The sequence below is a fragment of the Nannobrachium achirus genome (genome assembly GCF_963921795.1).
Source record: "Nannobrachium achirus genome assembly, chromosome: 3".
Classification (NCBI taxonomy): domain Eukaryota; kingdom Metazoa; phylum Chordata; class Actinopteri; order Myctophiformes; family Myctophidae; genus Nannobrachium; species Nannobrachium achirus.
Window position 1 is genome coordinate 51,837,843 of NC_137812.1, and position 22,556 is coordinate 51,860,398.

The 22,556-nt window shown below is 41.4% G+C and overlaps 1 protein-coding gene across 1 annotated transcript; it reads right to left on the minus strand.

Moving 5' to 3' along the window:
• Positions 1–679: 679 nt before the first annotated feature.
• On the minus strand, positions 680–20,769 carry pkd2 (polycystic kidney disease 2). Its single transcript, XM_080722069.1, has 16 exons — positions 20,132–20,769; positions 19,019–19,309; positions 18,330–18,443; positions 17,035–17,168; positions 15,371–15,621; positions 14,638–14,862; positions 10,151–10,379; positions 8,493–8,663; positions 8,019–8,200; positions 4,898–5,018; positions 4,138–4,236; positions 3,669–3,790; positions 3,289–3,406; positions 2,691–2,854; positions 2,156–2,303; positions 680–1,577 (listed from the first exon to the last, which is right to left on the minus strand). The coding sequence occupies exons 1-16, from the start codon at positions 20,289–20,291 to the stop codon at positions 1,368–1,370; spliced, it is 2,739 nt and encodes a 912-aa protein (XP_080578195.1). The 5' UTR covers positions 20,292–20,769; the 3' UTR covers positions 680–1,367.
• Between the last annotated feature and the right edge of the window lie 1,787 nt (positions 20,770–22,556).

Consider the following 22,556-nt stretch of genomic DNA (forward strand, 5'->3'; position numbering starts at 1 on the left):
GCCTAAGCATAACGACATAAATGCATGGGTTTCCCATGAATGAATACTAGTTGCACTCCAAATCGAAGTTTGTTTCAAGTTACAATATGTATCATAAATCAATAAGAGGGGTCTTCAACGTTTTCATGCCAAGGACCCCTTAGTTGAGAGAGAGATGAAGCAGGGACCCCCACAATCTGTTCATAGATATAGTTTCATTGTTTGACAGCACGATCAAATTCATTTTGGATTCATGTTAATGTGTGTTTTCACATATTTAACCACTTGAACAGTCAATAATTAATCAACTTGACCTTTCACTATACTTAGTCTGCTCTTTTCCCCCTACAAAGCTCTTTGCCGAAAATAGCCGATCTACAAGCTTGTAGATCGGCTATTTTTGTCTAAAGTTCTCCGAATATAGACGCTAGAGTTCAAGTGGTTAATATAAGAAAGGGGTAAAAACAAGTTCCTATATCACACAAAGATTTGGAGGACCCCCTGTAGAAACTCTGAGGAACCCCTAGGTGTCCCGGACCCCTGTTGAAGACCCCTGCAATAAGGTATTCATTTTTTGTTTCAGAAATGAACAAGTATGTGTGCGTGAATATATATATATCACACTGTATATGACAGAATGTGCCACACATGTATTGTACCTATATTAAAAGGACCAAAAGTATAAAGCAGCAAAATGAACATTCAAAGAAATGCCTTGCATGGTGAAGAGCCGGTGTATAATCAAATAATAATCAAACAGCACTAAGCTTCATTCTCAGGAAAAAGTATTTTAAAATGATATGCTGTGTATTTTAATACAATTTAAGGAAATAAGCTTACTTACCAAGTGTATTACATCTAAATGTTGTGCAATCAAGCACTTATATTGTAAAGTATACCCTTCATCAAATCCTTCATTGTACCTTTTTTCTTCACATAGCTCTTTTTCAAACGCTACAATCATTAATGCATTTGCACTTTGCATTTTTCTGTAAGCATTATAACTGTCTCATATTCAGCTTTAGAAAGAATGCATGAGAAAGCAACACTTCATAATAGTTTTAAACAGCTCTGGCTTTTGGGTGTATACTGTAACGTACCTCACTCTCACACTTTCAGTGCATTTCAGTATTTGAGGTGTTTGTGCACTTTGACTTTGTCATTGTGGTATGTCCAGACTTTCGACACATGTAACTGTACCGAGGCCTGTGTTTTAGGATGAAAAAAATGCCCCTCCAACTCACAACAAACATAATATGCCAACAAAAACCTTAAATCATCCCTTTTTTCCCCCACAAGTTACTTAATTCAACTCAGGGGAAATGTTTAATAACCAGAATGGAATGGATGTTCGTCAGTGGAAAAGCTGGGGGTAGAGCGCCAAATCTTCACACGTGGCCACTCCCATTGGTGCCAGCGTCGGGGCCGTCAGTGGACAGTGAAGAAGACGGACGGGGGCGAGGGCCAATTGGAGTGGCTGGTGGGTGGTGGCTGACCTGTGACACGGTGTCATCTGACTCCCAGCGCTCCAGCTCTTCCCTCACCAGTCTCTCCATCTGCTCCCTGTGGCCGTCTGTGTCCCGGCCCAGCCGCTCATCCTAACAAACAGATAAAGGCAGTGATTCTCAACCTTTTCAATTTCAAGGACCCACAGTTAGATATGCATTAGTTTAACAATATTTTGTCTCTGGGACCCCGTTCTGTAAAATCCACAGTGTTCAACAGCAGTGTGCAAATGGAACCAAATGCATTTGGATCATTCGGTTCCATTTACACACGTTCAGAGTTGCAGACGGTCCCTCTCCCTCTCTGGACCCTGGTGGTCCCCAAACCCCACGTTCAGAACCAGTGGATAACTCTCATTGCAAATCATCACTGGTAGAAACCTTATCTCCATACTTCATATTTTTTATGGTTTCGTAAATTAATTCACTATGTCGCTGAAGAAGAACGCCCTTCAAAAGTAGTCGATCATCTACAAGCTGTGAGCTTGTAGTATGCTATTTTTGCAATTCTTGAACTTCTTAAGTGGTTACGGTAGGCCTGTGGGTTTTGCATTGCATACATTGGAATACATGTTATTTTGTCCATTTCCAGTTTTTAACATAGAGTACAAGTTTTACCCCCGACAGCGACAAAATGCATCATACTGTAGCAGTTGCCGGTGACCACTCACCTCCACCACTCCGTCCAGCAGTCTGCCAAGAACATCTCTCCTCTTGAGCTTAGCTCTCTCCATCCCCTCCAGTTTCACTATGACAGCGTCGATCTTGGACACTATACTGCCAATGGAGTGCTCCATCCTATCCACTCGTCGGACCAGCCTAGATAAGACAAGACAAGACAAGACAAGACAAGACAAGACAAGACAAGACAAGACAAGACAAGACAAGACAAGACAAGACAAGACAAGACAAGACAAGACACGTTCAATTTAATTTAGTTACTTTTGCTCAGCTTACTTTAGTTTAACCAAACCCTAGTGTCCCCTATTCTGGACGGAACATTCAGAATACATAGGGTTAGGGTTTTTTATTTACTACAAAAATATAGTATACAGCTCCAACGCATTTAAAGATTGTTGCTTGGTACAGAGATTCTTTACCTAATGGCCTGTCAGATCAGATGTCTGCCTAATTATCATTTCACAGACAGACAGTCACTTAGGAGTGTCAATTAAGTTTGCGTTGAAGACACAAAAATGTTCGTACACTTGAAACTCCTCGTAAGACACGCCCCCTGAACTGCTACCACGGCGACGGGAGCTGTGTCCGCTGTCCTCGTCGTCATCCTCCTCCGAGTCGTCCTGGGTGCGGGGGAAGCTCCGCCCGCTGGTGGGTCTGGTAAGTGAATTACGCTCCAGTTCCAAGTCCTCCTGGGTCATGGGCACAAACAAACTGAGCGTGTGCAGAAGTGTGAAACAACACGCACATTATAATAACAGCATGGCCTCCACGTCCAACCTTTAGCTAGCGATCATCTACGTATGCTTCACTTGGCCAAATGGAAGTAGCAATCTTTATAAATAGTTCACAAATAACAATAAAGGTGCTTCACAAGAACAATGTACTGTGCTACTTAGAGATTTGCAGGAGAGAAAAACGTTGCTCTTCATACGTTTTCGGTCACTTTTACTTCAACAGGCATTTCAGGATCTCATGGCCAAAGGTGGTTGTTTTTAGTGAGTCATTCTCATAGTGTACGTACATACAGTACATACAGACAGACAGACAGACAGACAGACAGACAGGCCCTAGATGGTTGCCCTATAGCCACGCTGTACAAAAGGGACATGACAACATGACTCACCCTCTCTTTCTCCAGGTCATCTCTCATCTGTTGATGCTCATTCTCTGTCAGCTCCTGGTCTCCATCGTGGTCATACTTGGCAAAGATGGCCTCAATCTCTGCATCTGTGTGGCCTTTCCTGTGCACACATAAACATAACTGTGGTCAATTTATGTATCATCTTTACTGTACTGACCTGAGCCAAATAAATGTTCCTTGTGGACAATAAAGGGCATTTAATCTACTGTTACAGTCTCAAAGGGCTTTACAGTTAGTCCCACATTTAACAAATGCAGCAAACATCACACCCTGTCCTTAGAGACCCTCAGTCAAACAAGCAATAAAGACATTATTTTAGCATACATGTGTTGTACACAAATCTAATATGAGGCTCTGGTCACCCTTTGAGATCCTGCCGGAGTTCATGCAAGTTGACCTTGCCACCGGCCTGACGCAGGCTGTCTGAGATGTCGTCTACAGCAGTCTTTTTCAATCTCAGTTTCATCAAGGCCTTGTTACAACCCTGAAAGACGACAGTGGAGGAAAAGTGGTTCTTAAAGGTGTCTATAAGGCATTACAGCTTAGATAGTTCAGTAGAGAAAGAGAGGAGGGGAAATCCACACCAACAAGTTTAAGTTAATTATGTTTGGCTTTACTATGATCTTGCAATATCCTACCGTAGCAAGCCAGATTTTACAACATGTCAGCTGATATAATGATAATCAATATGAGTACAATATACATAAATGAACAGATACATGCTGTACAGACACATACAGATGAAAGAAGAAAGGCAGATGCATACACACTTCATTATATTTGATACATTTAATGTTGATTAGGTTATTATAATCCATGTAGGTGCACTACCTTCTTAATGAGGTCGGTCATCTCCATCTCAGACCTCTGCTGAGACATGTCTGCTTTCACCTCTGAGTATGTGTCATTGATGATAGCCAGGAACATATTCTATAAAAAGGTCAGTAAGAAAATAATAGTTTTCATTCATTTCAAAATGAGGCATCCACCATCTATCTATACATACATTCTCACTAAGGCTACTTTCACGCCCATCCCATGCCCAATTACACCCGCTCTCACTCATAGGCACTAGACGGACGGTACAGGACTTGCCATTCATTCGCTAGGAGCCGTCGCCATGGTGACACGCTATATACCCATTATAGCCTCCCAGCCTATAGGACCAGGACCGCCGTTCATTGGCTAGGAGCCGTCGCCATGGTGACATGCTATGTCTCTGTGTGTGTTTGTTTGCAACTCTGCTGCCTGCGTCGTCTATGTGTCGCTCGCGGATCTCGCGACCCAAAGTGGGGTAACTATGGGACTCGTATGCAGACAAAAGAAAAATAATCAATGCTTTAACTGCCACGCGCATGGAACCAAATGGAACCAAATGGACCCGACAGACAGTTTTGACGGCCGTGGATGTTTGGATCGAGCGAGCCATTGTGCCTCAAAATACTTCCGCGTCTTGAGTGCCTTGGATCGGCTCCGAGCACCCGCAGGCAGTCCCCGTTCAAAAGTAGTGCTGGAGATGTCATGTGTGTTCTAAGTAACCACCACCACTGACCGAGTCACGCACTTGACAAGCATGCCTTTTACAACTCACCATGAGGATGAAGAAGATGAAGAAGACAAATGTAGTGAAGTAGATGGGTCCAAGGACTGGGTTGGCCTCTTCAATCTGAGAGAACTCAAAATCTCCCAGAATAATCCGGAACTGGGTAAAACTACATTGGGAGAAGGTAAATGGCAAGACAGTTTGTAAAAAAAAAACATCTTATATTAAAATTGGTTTAACTCATTTGCTGCCATTTTAACATTGTACTGTATGGCTTTTCTGCCATTTTGTACAATGATATATTTTTTTTATATTTACATTTTTCCTAAATTCTGTATTTGCACGACAATGTCATACAGTAATGAAAATGAAAGAGGACAAGCTCTACTTTCACCAAAAAAATATAATTTTGTATTTACAATGTACCATTCTATAGTTAGAGCCATTTCAAAACCCTTGTTTTTTGAGCGGTGGTCACACCATCTCCATAGCGTGGCCGTGTGTGTATCCGTGCGTGTGTGTCTGTCTGTCTGTCTGTCTGTCTGTCTGTCTGTGTGTCTGTAGCCTCTGGTGTATGTAGCCTGAGTACCCTGGGTGACCAGAGAGGTGCTGTTGAGTCTAGCCTGGCCTGTGCATCAACTGCAACACACACACACACACACACACACACACACACACACACACACACACACACACACACCCAGGGGGGGAAAGGGGGAGGGGGGGGGGTTGGTGGGTAAACCACCGCTCAGTTCACACGGGTGTGATTTTTGATTTTCCGAGCTTGAAAATCTAATGAAAGGGAGTTATTTAGGTTTTTGTGAATGGTCTTTTTTCAAGCACATAATGCACTTGATATATGTATTTATGGCTTCAGGCACTTAGCAGATGAGTGTACTAGTGTAATAAGTGTAATTGTGTATAACTGGAATTGTGTAATAGTGCTGTAATAGGTCACCTCTTGCCCTTAGGGCGTCTTACTTCACACAAAGAGAAATACGCTTTTTATATTGGACTGGCCCACGATGGTCTGCAGTACCTCCTCACTCACACACACACACACACGCACACGCACACGCGCACACACACACACACACACACACACACACACACACACACACAAACACACACACACACACACACACACACACACACACACACACACACACACACACACACTATACTGTAGGCTATACACACACGTACATAAACGCTATATAGGCATTATATATATATGCTTATATATATATATATATATATATATATATATATATATATATATATATACAGTATAATATATATATATATGCTTATATATATATATATATATATATATATATATATATATATATATATATAATGCCTATATAGCAGTAAAAGCAGGGGGGAATGGTACCCCCTCTAACTGTATTTATGTTACCCATTTTCAACTGTTTTTATTTTATTGTGACACTTGCTTGGCGAGAACTACGTTGTGCTCTCATGCCAATAAAGCTCCATCGCCATAGGCCAATCAATCAATCAATCAAAGCCGTTGCTGATCCGGTCTGGGTCTATATCGGATACGGAAACGTTTCTTGCATGTATGTGAGTTTGTACAAAACCGGATACAGTAGGCGGGCTTCAGAACGGATCAATGATTAGCCAGGATTCCACCACAGCGTACAGCTGCAAGTTTTCCACGGGTACTGCCCTGGCTGCTACCGAAACAGCACACAGCACAAAGTTTAGGATGAAAGTAAAAAAAGAAACTTACAGCTAATGGAACGATGACAACGATCGTCGCGCTTCTTCCTCATATTCGGCCTCACTGTTACTGGGATCCATCGTATATGTTTCAGACAGCTCATTATACGAAGGAGGCGACATATGCTTGGGATTATATGGACACACGAGGATGTATTTTTACCGACGCGATTTCCGTGAGCCACCATGATCAGGCACTGCTCGCAGGCGTCCCGTTGCTGCAAGATGGGTGGACAAGATGTGGGGCAGTCGGGGGCACCGGCGGCGAAGGAGAAGGGGTCCCCCGGGGAGCCCAGTCCAGGCGACCATTGACTTTTTGTCTACTATGTAGCTGTCCGGAGACTGGGGAAATCTCATCCCATCATCATCTCGACCGGAGGGAATCGAGGGATAGCGACTCACTCCACAGAGGTTGGCCAGGGAGTCGGAAAACAAGTCTCTTTTAGTCCATTGCCCTCTTTTGCCACCCCCGGGACCCCGAAATCGGTGGATATTCCAAGTCTGAGGAAGCCGCGGGTACGTAGATGTATAGTTGTGTCTGTGTTGGTTTTGATTTAAAGCAAGGGTGTCGGTTCTGGGCCCTGGGTACAAGGATTCACTGTGGGCCCCCCATGAATGTTCTTCATATGGGGATTTAAAAAATAGCAAAAGTATAAAATATCAAAGGCCCTTCCACCTTGGGCCCTAGTAACTCAGCCCCACGTACTTTCCCCCCCTTGTGACACCCCTGCTAGCTGTTGTTGTGGCTGCGACATACTATTTTGTTGTGGAGACAGTTTGAAACATTTCTGGGGCGTTATGGAGCTGTGTATTGTATTGGCCCATGGCAGTTTAGGGCTTTTCAAGTGAAAATGTCACGGGATTGTGTTTGATGTTGGAGTGGGGATGCTGAAGAAAAAAAAAGAAAAAAAAAAGAAAAACGCATTGTGCGCTGCCTGGAGCGCTGCGGTGCGTGCGAAATGCCTTCACTGTGCATTCACTGTGGATTATGGGGAGAATTATACACTTTTATTGAGATTTATACATTTATTACACTCTTGTTTTCAAACACACTAACTTTGATGTGTTATATTTTGGGTTCCCTATATGACAGAAGGCTCAAACTTTATCAGGGGCTGGGGAAGAGTGTAATTAAACATTACATTATATAAAAGCAAATCCTCTGGTTCCTCGGGCGTGGCAGGGCCGTACAGCGGGATTTCTTCGGGCTCCTCGGCCATCGCAGCAAATGAGTTAAGGGAGGACCGACCAACCGGCAGGTGGGCAGACCACGTTGTCATGCTCATGTCACTTTGACTCAGCCATTTAAGGAGTTCTCAATGCAGCTCCGGTCTATCTACACTATACCTGTCAAATAAAGGCTAAAAAACACTACTTACGGTAACCCAAACATAACTTGTGGTATTCAGCATGTGTGACTTACATGCTAGCTTGGAAGGTGCTGAAGTCATTGACCTGGGTTCCAAACACAAGGTAGGCCAGCTGAGCGTAGGCCAGGAAGATGATGAAGAACATGATGGCGAACCCCACTAGGTCCTTGGCACAACGAGACATGGTGCTGGACAGCTGGCTCATCGTCTGGTTGAAGTTGATGAACTTAAAAAGCTGACCAGATTCAAAACAATCACAAAACATTAGCATTTTGGTACATTTGTTTAGTCAGGAGAAACTGAATAAAGGTCCAATAAGTAATTAAAACATTTTAAATGGTCTGCAATATGTTTATAATATATAGGTCATGTTTGTGAACACTGGAGTAAAACAGACCTATATTTTGATTAATGTAAGTTCAAAGTTCCAAATAACATATTTTCCAAATGAAAAATGTGTAGCCAAGTATTTTAATTATAGCCTACTATGGGAGTGAGCATGGCCCACAATGAGAGTCTTACTGTACCTTGATCCAGGAGAAGAATACGATGACGGCAGCTACGTTGTTGAACTGGACCTGGAGGTTAGCCAGAGGCTCAAAGCTAGGGTGAGCATTGTGGTTGTCCAACAGGCCTTTGAGAAGGTTGCCCACCATGGCAGTTCTGGTGATGTTCATGATAATGGCAACAACGCTCAGCTAAAGAAAAAAAAAAGATTTTGCTATTGGAATAGTTAAAAAACAAAGCATTACAACCAAGTATCTACAGAAAATATAGACTATAGATAAATCTCACTTCATTCAATGAATGACTACCGGGAGCTCCGCCCCCACCTCTCCGCCGAGACCTCCGACGAGAATCACAGCCGCACCATTCACTTGAATGGATATACAGCGGATTTTACACATTAAATATTAATTCCGTTTTGGACCCAGAGCTTCGAAATCTCGTCCAATCCGTCAACAAAGGCCTGGATATGCATTGGAAAAATATGTAGACCTTTAAACTTTTAAAACAATACGACAAAGGAATATATAAGGACGCAACAGCAGAATGAGGAAATCGCCTGTCTGCTGGACCTATACAGAGCCGTTTTCACTTTTCACTGATTAGTTTAGAGGCTATTACTCTCCATTACACAAACAACCAACCAGAATAAACTGCTTCAAATGTAGGCTACATGTTTCTTATCATGCCGATTGCTTATAAATCTTATCTATAACATTTGATATCTCTGGCGTGAAATGTTCGCGATTCCTGACAAGTTTAGCTGCCGAGCCGCAGAGGGAGAGGGTGTTGCATCAAATTCTGGGCCCTGGGTACAAGGATTCGCTGTGGGCCCACATGAATGTTCTTCATCGTGGGATTTCAAAAATAGCAAATCTACAAGCTCGCAGCGTGGCACTCAGTGCCACGCTATGAGCTTGTATATCTGCTATTTTTCAATCGATAAAGTCTAAAATAATTAAGGCCCTTCCACCGTGGGCCCTGGTAAGTCAGTCCCACTTTTCCCCCCCTTGTGACGCCCCTACCCACAGCCTGCAGTCGAAAGCAGAGTTGAAATACAACACTTCGCGTCGCTACCCCTGTTCATTCAGACATTCACAGACGTACATTACATATCAGTTGCTATTTAACATAACAAATAAGGTGTTTGTAGTCATGGGTTATTGTCGTTTAGGCCAATACAGTCCATTCATATTTAAATTGGTTTGAAACGGCTTTCTGTGGTCCAGCAACCATGGACATGTTCCTTATTCCTCTGCTGCGACCTTATATATTCCTATGTCGTATTGTTTTAAAAGTGTAAAGGTCTAAATATTTTTTCCAATGCAGATCCAGGCCTTGTTGATGGATTGGAAGAGATTTCGAAGCTCTGGGTCCAAAACGGAATTAATATTTAATGTGTAAAATGTGTGTACAATCCGCCGTATTTCCCATTGAAGTGAATGAAGCCAATAGCGGCGCGCTGTGATAGTGGCGGAGGCAGCTTTTGGAGGGGGCGGAGCCGGTAGTCGTCCATTACACTGACGAAAATTAAGTTGGGATGCATTATGGGTGAAAGCTTGAACCTTGACAGCTGAAATCAGCTGTTGCAAATTGCAATGTTCCTACTTTATATTGGAATCTGAATGAAATGCATAATAATCTTTGAAACACCATGAAAGTGTCCGTACACACGCACCACTACAATGACAACGTCCAGGCAGTTCCACAGGCTCTTGAAGTAGCGCAGGCGATGAATGTGGATCTCCAACACCTCCTCCACCACATAGTACAGAATGAAGAGGCAGAAGACCACCTCGCACAGACCCACAAAGTAGTCCCATCCGCACATGTAGCGAATCAAGCGCACCGTCTGGAACTGCCAGGAAGTCACCACGCCACCAGTGGCGGGAAATTCCACTAATAACCTGCAACGCGAACATACACAAGTGTGCAGTAGTTAGGATCAGTGGTGGGAAAAGGTAAAGTAAAAGTATCAATACTGCAATGCAGAAATACTCTGTTACAAGTAAAAGTCGGAATTCAAACTACGTACTTGAGAAAAAGTACAAAAGTTTTGGCATCAAAATGTACTTAAAGTACCAAAAGTAAAAGTACTCATTAGGCAAAATGTCCCTTTTCAAGTTTTCAAATGTATAAAAATCATTTTGAAAATAGCAGATCTACAAGCTCACATTGTGTCATCTACAAGCTCACAATGTGTCGCATCGTGACACACTAGCTGTGTATACATGACAGCCTCATTCCAATCTGATCTAAATAAACCCGATTGAAGGTATTGGATCAAGTGTATACATGGGGTGAGATCAATCCGATCTGGTGTTTACATGTGCCCACTTTTAAATCGTGTTGTGACGCAAATCCATTAATAATAATAGTAATAATAATGGAGCCTAAGCAAATACACAGCCCCACCAAAGTGAAAAAATAAGCTGCAATGCTCTTTTGATTAGATTATTGGGGATGTGCGTTGTTCTGTATGTATTAGGCCTATATTATCATTATAATCATCATCATCATCATCATCATCATCACGTCACAATCCATATTTGCTCCCGACGGGCGACGGCCCATAGAACATATGCCTTCATGGACAAGTGCATTCACGATAATAAACAAAAAGTCTGTAATACTTTTAAAATTGACTCTCTTAGCTATATCCACTTACCCCAGGCCCCTTTAAATATTATTTATTTGATGAAGAATATAGGATGTTTTGCTGGTGGTTTCTTAGGCTATTTATGATCGCAAGAAGACAATTAGTTAGTGGCCAGATCAATCTGACCTGGGCAAAGACGCACAGGAGGATAGATGAACGAGGACGTAGCGTCCAGTCGCGCTAGAATATCTTTCTCTTTCTCTCACCGAACTACTGGAGAGAGAGTTTCGTGTGTGCTGTGTTTAGGCTGACCTAGGATCAGGTCTGTTAGCCGTGAGGCCGCGAGATGAATGAATGGCTGTGTAAGTGAGATGATAATGCTGGTCTAGGATCAGTTTAACGTGATGCGTAGCCTGCTGCCAGGATTTGAGACGCGTTGTGAGCTTGTAGATCGGCTATTTTTTGATGAGAAGGCACCCGCGACCGCGTACAAGTTAAACATGTCAAACAAACCGAAAATGACTTACCTCTGTAGTTAGAAAGTAGCCTATAAGTAGACCTATTCCTTTAGGAATCCCTGACTTTTGTTTCGATCTTAATATTATAGATTCCTTGGCAGCCTTCTTCTGCCTGTCAATCAGTTAACAGCACGCTGCACGGCAGCAGTGAGTTACATAAAAGAGGATTTTAATAATGATTAAATGGTCGGGTCTCTCGGAACCTTGGAAATAAAAGGATTTCGGGACAACATGTCACGGGTTTCGGTCTGTAAAAAAAGAATGAACGTCGGAACGGGACGGAATCGGACGAGACCGTTACGGGGCCACTCAGGTTTGGTTTTGTAATTTGATTATTGTTTCATAACAGGTCGGAATCGGTCAAAATTTGACGGTCCATTTAGTTTTCGGGACCATTTTTTGGACCTGTGAAGATCTCTAGCCTACGGTTCTTCTCAATTGAGACAGGAGTCTAGTTGGGACTCGCGTGAGCGCACGCAAACACGCACACTAAGTAGGCAGGCTACACAGATAGTCTGCACATTTATAGATTGATTAGAAAATGCGTTTATCAGTGACGTCAATACGTGCGCGTCCCGCGTCTCTGACGCATTCACGTTGCCTAGAGACGCATTCACGTCATTGTTCTGGGGTCCCACGGACGCATCGCCTCCATGGACCATTGGTGTCCACGTTAACTCATCTAGTGCCTTTCGCGTGATGTCACGCGATAAGTACTAGAGTACGTATAGTGCCGAATGCGTGATGTCGCGCGAAAAGTAATATATTACTGTAACGGCGAGTAAAAATACCTAGTACAATGGCCGACGCTCCGGAGACGAAATCCGCGCTGATTTGTCATCATCACGGCTCCACGAGCACACAATAGTCATCCCATAACATTGAGGTGGACGGCCGATCTCATCTTTAATGTCCATTATCTCAAAACAACACTTTAGAAGCGAAGATGGAGGCAGATGCTCGCTTATAAAACACATGTATAAACGCTCCTATGCAATCCAGCATGGCACCACGTAAACAATGATCGGTTCCGTCGCAGGATCCGATGACGTCAGACCGGAAGTACTTCCGGTCTAGACTTCTGGCCTTCAAAATAAGACAATGGCCGTTAATGGGGCCGGGAGGGGGCACTCTGGACCCCCTAATCCGTTAATGTCCTGGGCTCTGGATGAGTTAAAATAATTTACCACGTCGCGAAAAAAATAATATTTTAAAAAGTCCACAGACGCCACCATTGTTCATGGGTGAAGGCATGCTACTTGACCCTACGTTAACACAAATGAAATCCGCGTAGAAAGTCTTAAAACAGACGATAGAACTAAGACTGTGTGTGTTTTGAATCCACGACGCCATTTTGTGCGACTGCGCTTGGTCACAGAATTCAATGGGTGCCTGAGTTTTAGCGTAGCACCGGGCCGCTCTCTGACCATAGTGGCACAGCGTGTTAGGTGATACACCGAAAAGGGTTCCCCCACAGAACGTGTAGCACGGCGCAGAAACGTGACGTCACGTCTCTACACTGCAGCTCACTGCTCAGACAGCGACCCGCCTCCTTTCCCCTTCATTCAATAACAACTGGATATACAGTACACGCGCTATTGTTTATAGATGTGGTGGACATTGGACAACGTGTTAGAAGCCACACAGGTCTTCATTGCGTCTTTACAACAATAGCGACGATTAACGTCGTGGTGAACATGGTCAAATAACCTTTATTGGCTCAACTACAACACGGAGGAAGCAAGCTAGCCTAGCATGTATGCTATCTGAGACAGTCTATGTATGTAGCCTAGGCTGCCTAACTGTTTGATTGATTATAGCGTTTTCGTGGCAGCGCCGTCCATTTGGTGGTCCGCCGGGGCAGCGTACCACCGCGGCCGCCTGTGCCTTGCCCTCCCGCATCCATAGAGGGGTGGCACGTCCCTCTAGGATCAACCGTTCAAAACAAAAGTAGCCGATCTACAAGCAACCCAGTCCACTGTTTTTGACCCAGTCCACTGGTTCTCTGTACAGCAGAGCAAACACAAGCACGCCATTCCATAGAAGCAGTAACAGTACAAACAGGAGACATCATCTCACTGAGAAGATCCATATATTATCGATGTATATAAAATAACAGGTGGCTGTTGATTATGAAGACTCGGTAAAAGCTTCTATCTGCGCCCCCAAGTGGTCAACATCCGATATTACCGGTTCGGTATAAAAAAAATCAAACCGTCACATGACTATTTGGAAGTATTAAAATTGTAAGATTTGGAATTGTGGTTCATTTCTTTCAGACACATTTCTACGTAACATGAACATAACCATATAATAACCAATTCAAGTTAAATGCTGCACTTTGTCAAAAATGACATGACGCGTTGAATTTTTGTGGGACCCATAAAATATCCCTGGGACTCATCCGAAAGACCCTTTGTGGGTCCTGGGGACTCATTACATTAAAAACCTATTAACATCACTGGTTTATAAACTAAATAGATGTGGTGAAACATCACAAAAAGTGCCACAATAAATGGCCAGGAAGCCTGCGCTGAAAGAACATGTCACATTCTAATCGGGTTAGGTGTTTACATGGAAGGATTTTCCTTTTGATCGGGTCGTAAAAAAGTCTAGACCACCCCTCTGCATCCGATCAGAATTTAAATCGTGTTGGTTTTGATCGGGTTTATTTAGGTGTATACATGCAGAATTAGATCGGGTTTATCTAAAATCTTGTTTTTAATACGATTAGATGCGTGCATGTAAACGGGGCTACTGTGATCTTGTAGATCGACTATTTTCAAATGGCCGAAATGGATATAGGGCTGAAGTGGTTAATGTGTGTTTTGTAACAATAATCTAAATCTACAAAGTAACTAGTAAATAACGTTTCAAGTAAATGTAGTGGAGTAAAAGTACTATAATTGGATCCAAGATGTAATACTCAAGTAAAGTACAAATACCTCACAATTGCATTTAAGTACAGTACTTGAGTAAATGTACTTGTGATAAATAACAGGGATGAATTGCAGCAGCAAGCGTGATACTGTGGACTGATTCCTTTACCTGGCGATACAGAAGAGGTTGATGTTGCCATTGTAGACTGAGAAGTCCAGGAACACAGCCCTGGTGCCTCTGTCCAGCCAGAGGTTGTCTTTGAGGAAGCGCAGTAGAGCGGCCGACTCCTCCCTGGTGCGGGACAGGTCCTGGTAGTAGCCTCCACCCCCATATTTGGACACCTGGCCCCAGTAACTGCTCTCGTTCAGTTTGCCTTCTGTCGTGTACACCCACCTGACAAACACCAAGAAGAAAGACTGGTAAAGTAACTTCACGTTACAATGCTCAATGGTCTAGTCCACTGGTTCCCAAACAGTAAATATTCCCTTATTTATTTATTTTCGTCACAACTTTTCCACAATTAAACCATAAATAGATTAAAGTATTTCATACATTTCCATAAATAAATAAAGAAAAATGTGTAAGAAGTAGTGAAAATTACAGATCTACAAGCTCACGGCGCAAAGCAATGCGTTATGAACTATTTGCACTAGTATGAGCCTGGGCAAACGTCTGATTTCTCTTTTGGGGACCAAGCTACTGTAAAAGGTTTGGGAACCACTGGTTTAATCTGTCAAATATATTATTATTTTATATATCTGTCTATGTCCTTAGTGTCTGGCTATCTGGCTGACAAGCTATCACTCAACAGTTATACATTGTATCATTAAACCAATCTACAGAATTATGATACCGAGGAAATGTTAATACATTAACATGCAAATATAAAATTGTGACATACGCAGTTCCATTTTTGGGCCCAAAGGGAGCAGTGTGCTCATTACTGAAGGTGTACATGTTGTAGCAGCCAGAAACCTCATCTCTCAGGTCCTCGTGCACGGAGCAGGACTCATTGTGAACTTTGACCTGTCGCAGGCGTGGCACCCCCAGCAGCAGGTTCTCGTAGTAGATGAGGCTGTGGTTCTCTGGCAGGCTCTGGTTGTTGTACCACACCTCCCAGTACATGCCGTTGAGAAAGGGCCCCTCTGTGAACTGTTGGATATTGAAGGTTTAGGACAGCGATTCTCAACATCTGAGCCAGGGTCCACTAGTGGGCCGTGAGGATATTACAAGTGAAGTGGGCCCCCAACTAATTCAGTATTTTAAGTGAAGTGGGCCCCCAACTAATTCAGGATTTTAATAATAATATAACATTATATATACTGTGTATATATATATATATATATATATATATATATATATATATATATATATATATATATATATATTAGGGCTGTCCAAATTAACTCATTTAATCGCAGTTAACTCACCGTTATGTTAATCGCGATTAATTATTTTAATCGCAATTAATCGCATATTTTTTTATTTTAGCCATTTGGCCTAACCGCGGTTTAGGACAGTGGTTTTCAACATTATTGTTATTACAGCAATTATTTTTGGGGAGGGGGAGGTCCCCATATGATCAGCTTAATGATCTGCACATTTTTAAAGTGACAATTTATTGTATTTTAATTATTTTATTAATACCTCTAAAATGTTTTTCTTTTCTTTTTCATTGTGACAAAACTAATCAACAAACTACTACAGAACTCATATTACTAAGTACATTTAGATTAAGTAAATTAAGCAGATCCTTATACCCATCTGCTGCCGCCTGTTTAATGCAGTACCATTATGATTTATTTGGGGTTTTAATTGATTTCCAATAAAGGATTAACATAATTTTGCATAAAGCCAGCATATTTTTCCACTCCCATGTTAATAGGGGTATACAAGACTTGAGAAATATCCCTCTAAGTTACATTGTGAACCGATAAAAACGTATGACTTATGTGCGATTAATCGCACGATTAACTAGATAAATCATGCGATTAATCGCGATTAAAATATTTAATCGTTGGACAGCACTAATATATATATATATATATATATATATATTTAAAAAAAAAAGATAATGTAATTTTTTTGAGCGGTGCTAGCCTCTTCAATATGTGACTATGTATAAGTCCATGTGTGTATGTCAATGCACAATGATCAGTGTATCAAACACTTATTACTTATATCTGTATGTCCTTTTCCTGATTGGAAAATATAATGATAAGACCTCATGTAAGTCTGTCTATCCTGTACGTCACAGGATGGGTGGTCATGTGTGTCTATCATCATCATCATCAGCACCGCTCACTTCACACTGGTGTTATTTTTCTTTAAAACATCGAGAATGTGTTTAAATTATGATACGGATAAATAGGGATTTAAAGTATAGATTGATCATTAAAATTATGCACTTGGCGGCCATGTTGGTCAGATGGGTGGGCCGCAAACACTTTCAAGATTTTCAATGGGCCCGATCCAGAAAAGGCTGATTTAGGAAAAACACATGAGGTATTCAAAACGTTATTATTAATGATCGATTTAAATCGGAGAATTTAGATTTGTTTTTACCTTCCAGAAGTCCTCCATGGTATTGAGGCTTCTAAAGGTGGAATGGTCCCCAGCAGACAGTTGTGTGTCCAGAAATAGCTGAGACATTACTTTTGTATAGTAGTACATATTGGAGCTCACCATCCCATAGGTCACTGTAAGATACATTACAAACACAATAGTAGTAGGAGGAACAAGGCAACCTAGAAGTGTGTCTAGTTGACCCACAGCACCCTCTGGTGGACATTTGTGGACAGAGTAAAATACACAGACTCACAGCATCATTGTGGTTGGTCAGCTAATAATAGCAATATTCACAATCACATAACTAACACAAATACAAACAACTATAATACAATGTTACAGTACAGCGTGACAATGCAATGTTATAGGTTTTTAGATGTGCTGTTGGACAGCTTCACAAATGTGCAATCCAATATACTAATAACTACTGGACTTGTGCCCTATATTAGAGCAGCCCTTTCTAACTATTTTGTACAACCATGTGCCAATCACAGGCTGATGTATTCATCAAGAATGGCTCTTTTCTAACCCCTTTTTCTTTTTTTATACCTCAAACCCTTACAGGGGAAAGAAAGAAAAAGAAATCACCCAGCTTGCCAGGAAATTATTTCTGACCCACCCAAAACCTCATTTTGGCACAAATTACTTCAGCAAGGAGAGAGTGGAGAACATTCACCAATAGCATTCTGATTGACCTACATTGCAATATGGGACTCCCATTGTGTATTTCGCAAATGCACATTGTGATACTCAAATACTACTGCTGTTAGCATGATACTCATGCTGTTAGTTAGAATATGGAATTACATTCACGATAGTGAAGGAAGGGACATCGGTTTTCAGCTTTCAGAATCATTAAGCAGAAGTGACAGGAAGTGACAAAGAAGCTGGCCAGAGACACACTGGTGGTGGGGTGTTCATTTTGGTTTCTTAATGTCAGAATAACCTCATCTGTCCACAACTGGCTTCCTTGGAACCATTGCAAACAGATGAGTCACCACATGTTTTTAGGTTAGAATAACTATGGTGTTTCATTCCCCAGGCCCTTAAAACCCCATTAAAACCGGAAATGCATTTTTTTTTTTGGCTATTCAAAAACAGCAGATATACAAGCTCACCGCACATTACTTCATGCTGTCCTGCGAACTCGTACATCTGCTATTTTCAAACATTTCTGAAAAATCTTGAAAGTTTGAGAACTGCCAATTTAGAGAGCATTTTGTAGAATCGGGGTCTGGTCAAGGTTAGGATTGATGACTGCACATTCTCTGAAAACACTTTTGTTTACTTACAGATGCAGAGGGTGATGAGGAATGTGATGTAGGTGAGCATCTCTCGCAGTATATTCCAGAGGTACCTTTCTCGACTGCTGTCACTGTCCTCCATGAGCTCTGTTCCCCACAGAACTGCAAATGAAGCAATATTATGACACCATGAAAAAGCTTTTTACAGATGAGTTTGCTGCGTGTCTTACAGGAGGCCTAGGTTTTGCTTAAAGAATTCAAGGTTCAAGGTTGTTATTGTTACGTCTTTTGTACAGGTACATAAGAGTAAAATTTGTTTTTGTTTGGCATCCTTCAGACAATGCAGTGGTATATCAATAAAATCACACCCGTGTGAACTGAGCGGTGGTTTAGCTGTGTTCTATATCTATGAATTCTATGTGTTCTAGATCTATGAATTCTGTCACCTCCCCCCCGCCCCCCCCCCCCCCCCCCCCCACCCAGGCTAGTCTCAACGGATACACGGATACACACACGGCCACTCTATGGAGACGGTGTGACCACCGCTCAAAAAACAATATAATAACAGCAAACCACAGCTAAAAATAATAATAATCTAAAAAGGTGTACCACACTGCTAATTGGCCATACAATGAGGTCAAGAAAAGATCAGATAAACATTTTATTTGTTGTTTATTGCTTTATTACTCTATTTATGTATGTGTTTATTTGTTTGTAAAAAGGTATGTATAACTCACTTCTGATTTTCTGTAGTATCTGTTTCAAGCAGCTACGGTGATCGTGTCTGCCTTGTTGCTGGGCATCCGCAGTGGGAGTGGGGTAAAGTCCTCCACGGTGGATGTGGGTGCTGCTGCCCCCGCCTGTGTAGCTCCCCAGGCCACTGCTGCAGCTGCTGCTGGAGGCCGTGGACACCGACCTCCTGCCCGGACTCGCTGGAGGCCAGTCAGCCTGCATGATCTCATCCTCGGGTTCGAACCCCGGATTGTCTCGACTCCAGGCCTGCCTCGAAGGGGGAGACGGGGTGCCTGCTGCTCCTCCAACAGTGGTGGAAAAATGACTCAAATGTTTTACTTAAGTAAAAAATATCAATACTGCAATGTAGAAACACTCTGTTACAAGTAAACGTCCGGAATTCAAAATGTCCTTGAGTGAAAGTACAAATATATTGGTGTCAAAATGTACTTAAAGTACCAAAAGTCAAAGTAGACCTGCTCATGATGCAGAATGTCAAGTTTTCAAATGTAAGTGATGTTGAGTGATGAAAATAGCAGATCTACAAGATCACAATGCGTAGCAACTTGACGCATTGTAAACTTGTAGGTCGGCTATTTTCAAATGGCCAAAAATGTACTGTATAGGCCTAATGTATATAAGGTTGAAGACGTGGTTTTGTAATAATAATCAAAATATAGACTACAAACGTAGTAACTAAAGTGTTCAAATAAATTTAGTGGAGTAAAAGTACAATATTTGGATCCGAGATGTAATGGAGTAGAAGTAAAAGTATTGGAAATTGGAAATACTCAAGTAAAGTACAAATACCTCAAAATTCCTACTTAAGTAGGACTACAGTATAGGGTAAATCAAATTGAATTCACGAAGGACTTCCAAAAAAGACAGTAAAAGGGCTTATTTGGGATGCTCCTTTTAGGTAGGATGTTTAACTGTACTTGTACTGTACTACATTTTCTATTGTATTGACTATAACTTGTACTATTCTCCATTTTTGTCTATAAAATACCCAATCAATCAATCAATCAATCAGTCAATCAATCAATCAATCAATCAATTAATCAATCAAAGTTAATCAACATCTTATCCTGTGTTTCTTAAACTTGTACACCACTGACCTCCAAGACCAGACTCCTGCTGCTGGATATTCTCCATCTCGATCCCCTCGCTGGAGTCGAATCTGTGCGGCAGGGACGCACAGGCTGCTGCTGCTGCCGCAGGGAGCCTGCTGCCAGCCTGGGTCTGCGGCTGTTGTGATCTGACTCGGGTCGAGCTCATGGTCCAATGAAGTATAAACTAAGCCTTGTTGCCCTTTATCTACAACACTTCATGTAATAAAACAGGCTGTAGCCTACGCACCAATCTTTGGTCATTAATGTCGTTTATTAGGCTAGTCTAAATTATACACAACCAACGTTATCTCAAGAGAAAATTCACCAGCTACATTTGTCATTTGGCGAAGTTAAAAGTAGTTTTAACGTTAGGCTATATGCCATTAAAAAAAGTTTTATAAAAACAGACAAGTCGAAAGTTGTTATGCTACATTGTTTCCACTTTACATGTCAGTGAATATTGTGAAAAATAACTTTACACTCGTCGGAAAAGAAACCCCCTCAATCTAAATCTCCTACCTCAAAAAACGATTTCGCGTTTACTGTTGTATAAATCTACCCCAAATATCATCATGATTGTATTATAATACTTTTAAATTATTCATATGCTATAAGCCTACACGTCAAGTTGACGGTGTCGAAATGTATTGTTTATGCAAAATAAGTAAAACACTTTCCTTGTCCAGGGCCAGCCATCTTGTTCCGAGCTCCCTGTTCCCCCAAAATCCCACATTCTCATTTGCTGAAGAATCGAATTACATTAGAAGTCATGGCGTCACAGCCACTGGCATGCACCTCTGGAAAATACATCTACCACAGCTTCCATTTTCAACATTAACTTGGTACCATCAGAACATTTGCTGCAAATCACATTCAAAGCTATGTGCGGAATAAAAAGTTTCAGGTATTGGCTTTGACGACTAATGCAAGAATCATCCGAAAATAGGCACCTTTTCTGTGAAATACTTAGGCGTTTAAGGTTTTCAGTGCTCAGTTAATTTGCTAAAAGGAACGTAGGCAAAAACAACAACAACAACAACTAAACAAACAAAAACGCATGTGAAGATTTGTTTACAAAGACTAATAGACTATTACATAACCGCTTTGTGTTTGGGTATTCGGATGCTATAGCAACAAGGCACTTGGCAAAGACCTGAGTTTGGATTGGTTGAAGTGTGAAAACTTAACGTCATCCCCCACTCCCTCACACAAGCCCGTCCGTAGGCTACTAGGCTACGTCCTTTTATTTTTAACAGTAGGCCTACAACCTAACTTTAGATAAACCTAGGCTATATAGGTTATTATAGCCTATGATAGATATAGCATGGGCATGGCTTTATGTTGTGTTTTATGCAATAGACATAATGTTTTCTTTTGTTTCAGTTTTACTTTTGTCCACCACTTGGTGGCGCTCTGTGTCCAGGTTTCACAATGCAAAAACAGGCCTGGTGAAAATAGACAATCCACGTAGATTGTCAGATTATAGGCATATATATATATATATATATATATATATATATATATATATATATATATATATTGTATGTGTGTGGCTTTTTTTTATTAAAAGGTGTAGAACACTGCATGCATGCCCCACAGTAAGCAATACACAATACTTCTCCCATCCCTTCCCGCCTCTACCCTACTCACTAAGCAAGAAACACAAAACAATAATAAAAAGAAAGGAATAATAACAGAGACACACATGCAGATATTACATACTACAAGCAACAACTTATTGCAGGTTTATTACCTCATTCATGGAAATTGTATACACTATTAGCCTATTGATGATTAAGAAGTAAGATTAAACCTACTGCTTTATCCACACATAGGATGCAGCAACAGAAATAAATAATCTTAAAGGAATAGTTCACCCCCAAAATGACTTTTTTTTCTATGGATTACTCACATGGGGACATGGGGAGTTCAATAATAGTTTTTAGTTTTTGTCACATTATTAAGACAATAATTTTATTTCAATCATTTTAGCCCCATTTTTTCTAGATGGAGACCCAAATGCATTTGTTCAACTCGATGACTGCAAATCACTTCACTAAAATCACTTAATATTCAACCAGCAGTTATACAGCATGACTCATACCTGCTGTTTTGTGGCCATGCAGGGACAAGTTTGTACAGCCAACCTGAAGGATTTTTTTATTTTTTATTTCATGCAATTGTGAACAATAGCCAAGTAAGATAATGTATCCACTATCCATTGGCCAATAAGGTTCACTGCAGCTCAACAAACAGTATGAGGGGTGGTCAGGAGATGCCCATGAATGCGTTTAAAAGTTTGTAGGCCTTGTGCTACAAATAAAGTATAAAGCACAAACTATGCAGTCAGTGATTGATAAGATACGCTATGTTTGGTATACTTTGAGCTCTTTCACTCATGTTATGAAATACCTTCATTTAATGTATTTAT

What these genes read in the sequence shown, in the direction of transcription:
- pkd2 (XM_080722069.1), bottom strand. Translation starts at nt 20,291, where the DNA reads ATGAGCTCGACCCGAGTCAGATCACAACAGCCGCAGACCCAGGCTGGC. An exon ending in TGGACGTTGTCATTGTAGTG is followed by an intron (nt 8,664 to 10,150) that starts GTGCGTGTGTAC and finishes TTTTTTCTTTAG; the next exon opens with CTGAGCGTTGTTGCCATTAT. An exon ending in AGCACCTTCCAAGCTAGCAT is followed by an intron (nt 5,019 to 8,018) that starts GTAAGTCACACA and finishes CTCCCAATGTAG; the next exon opens with TTTTACCCAGTTCCGGATTA.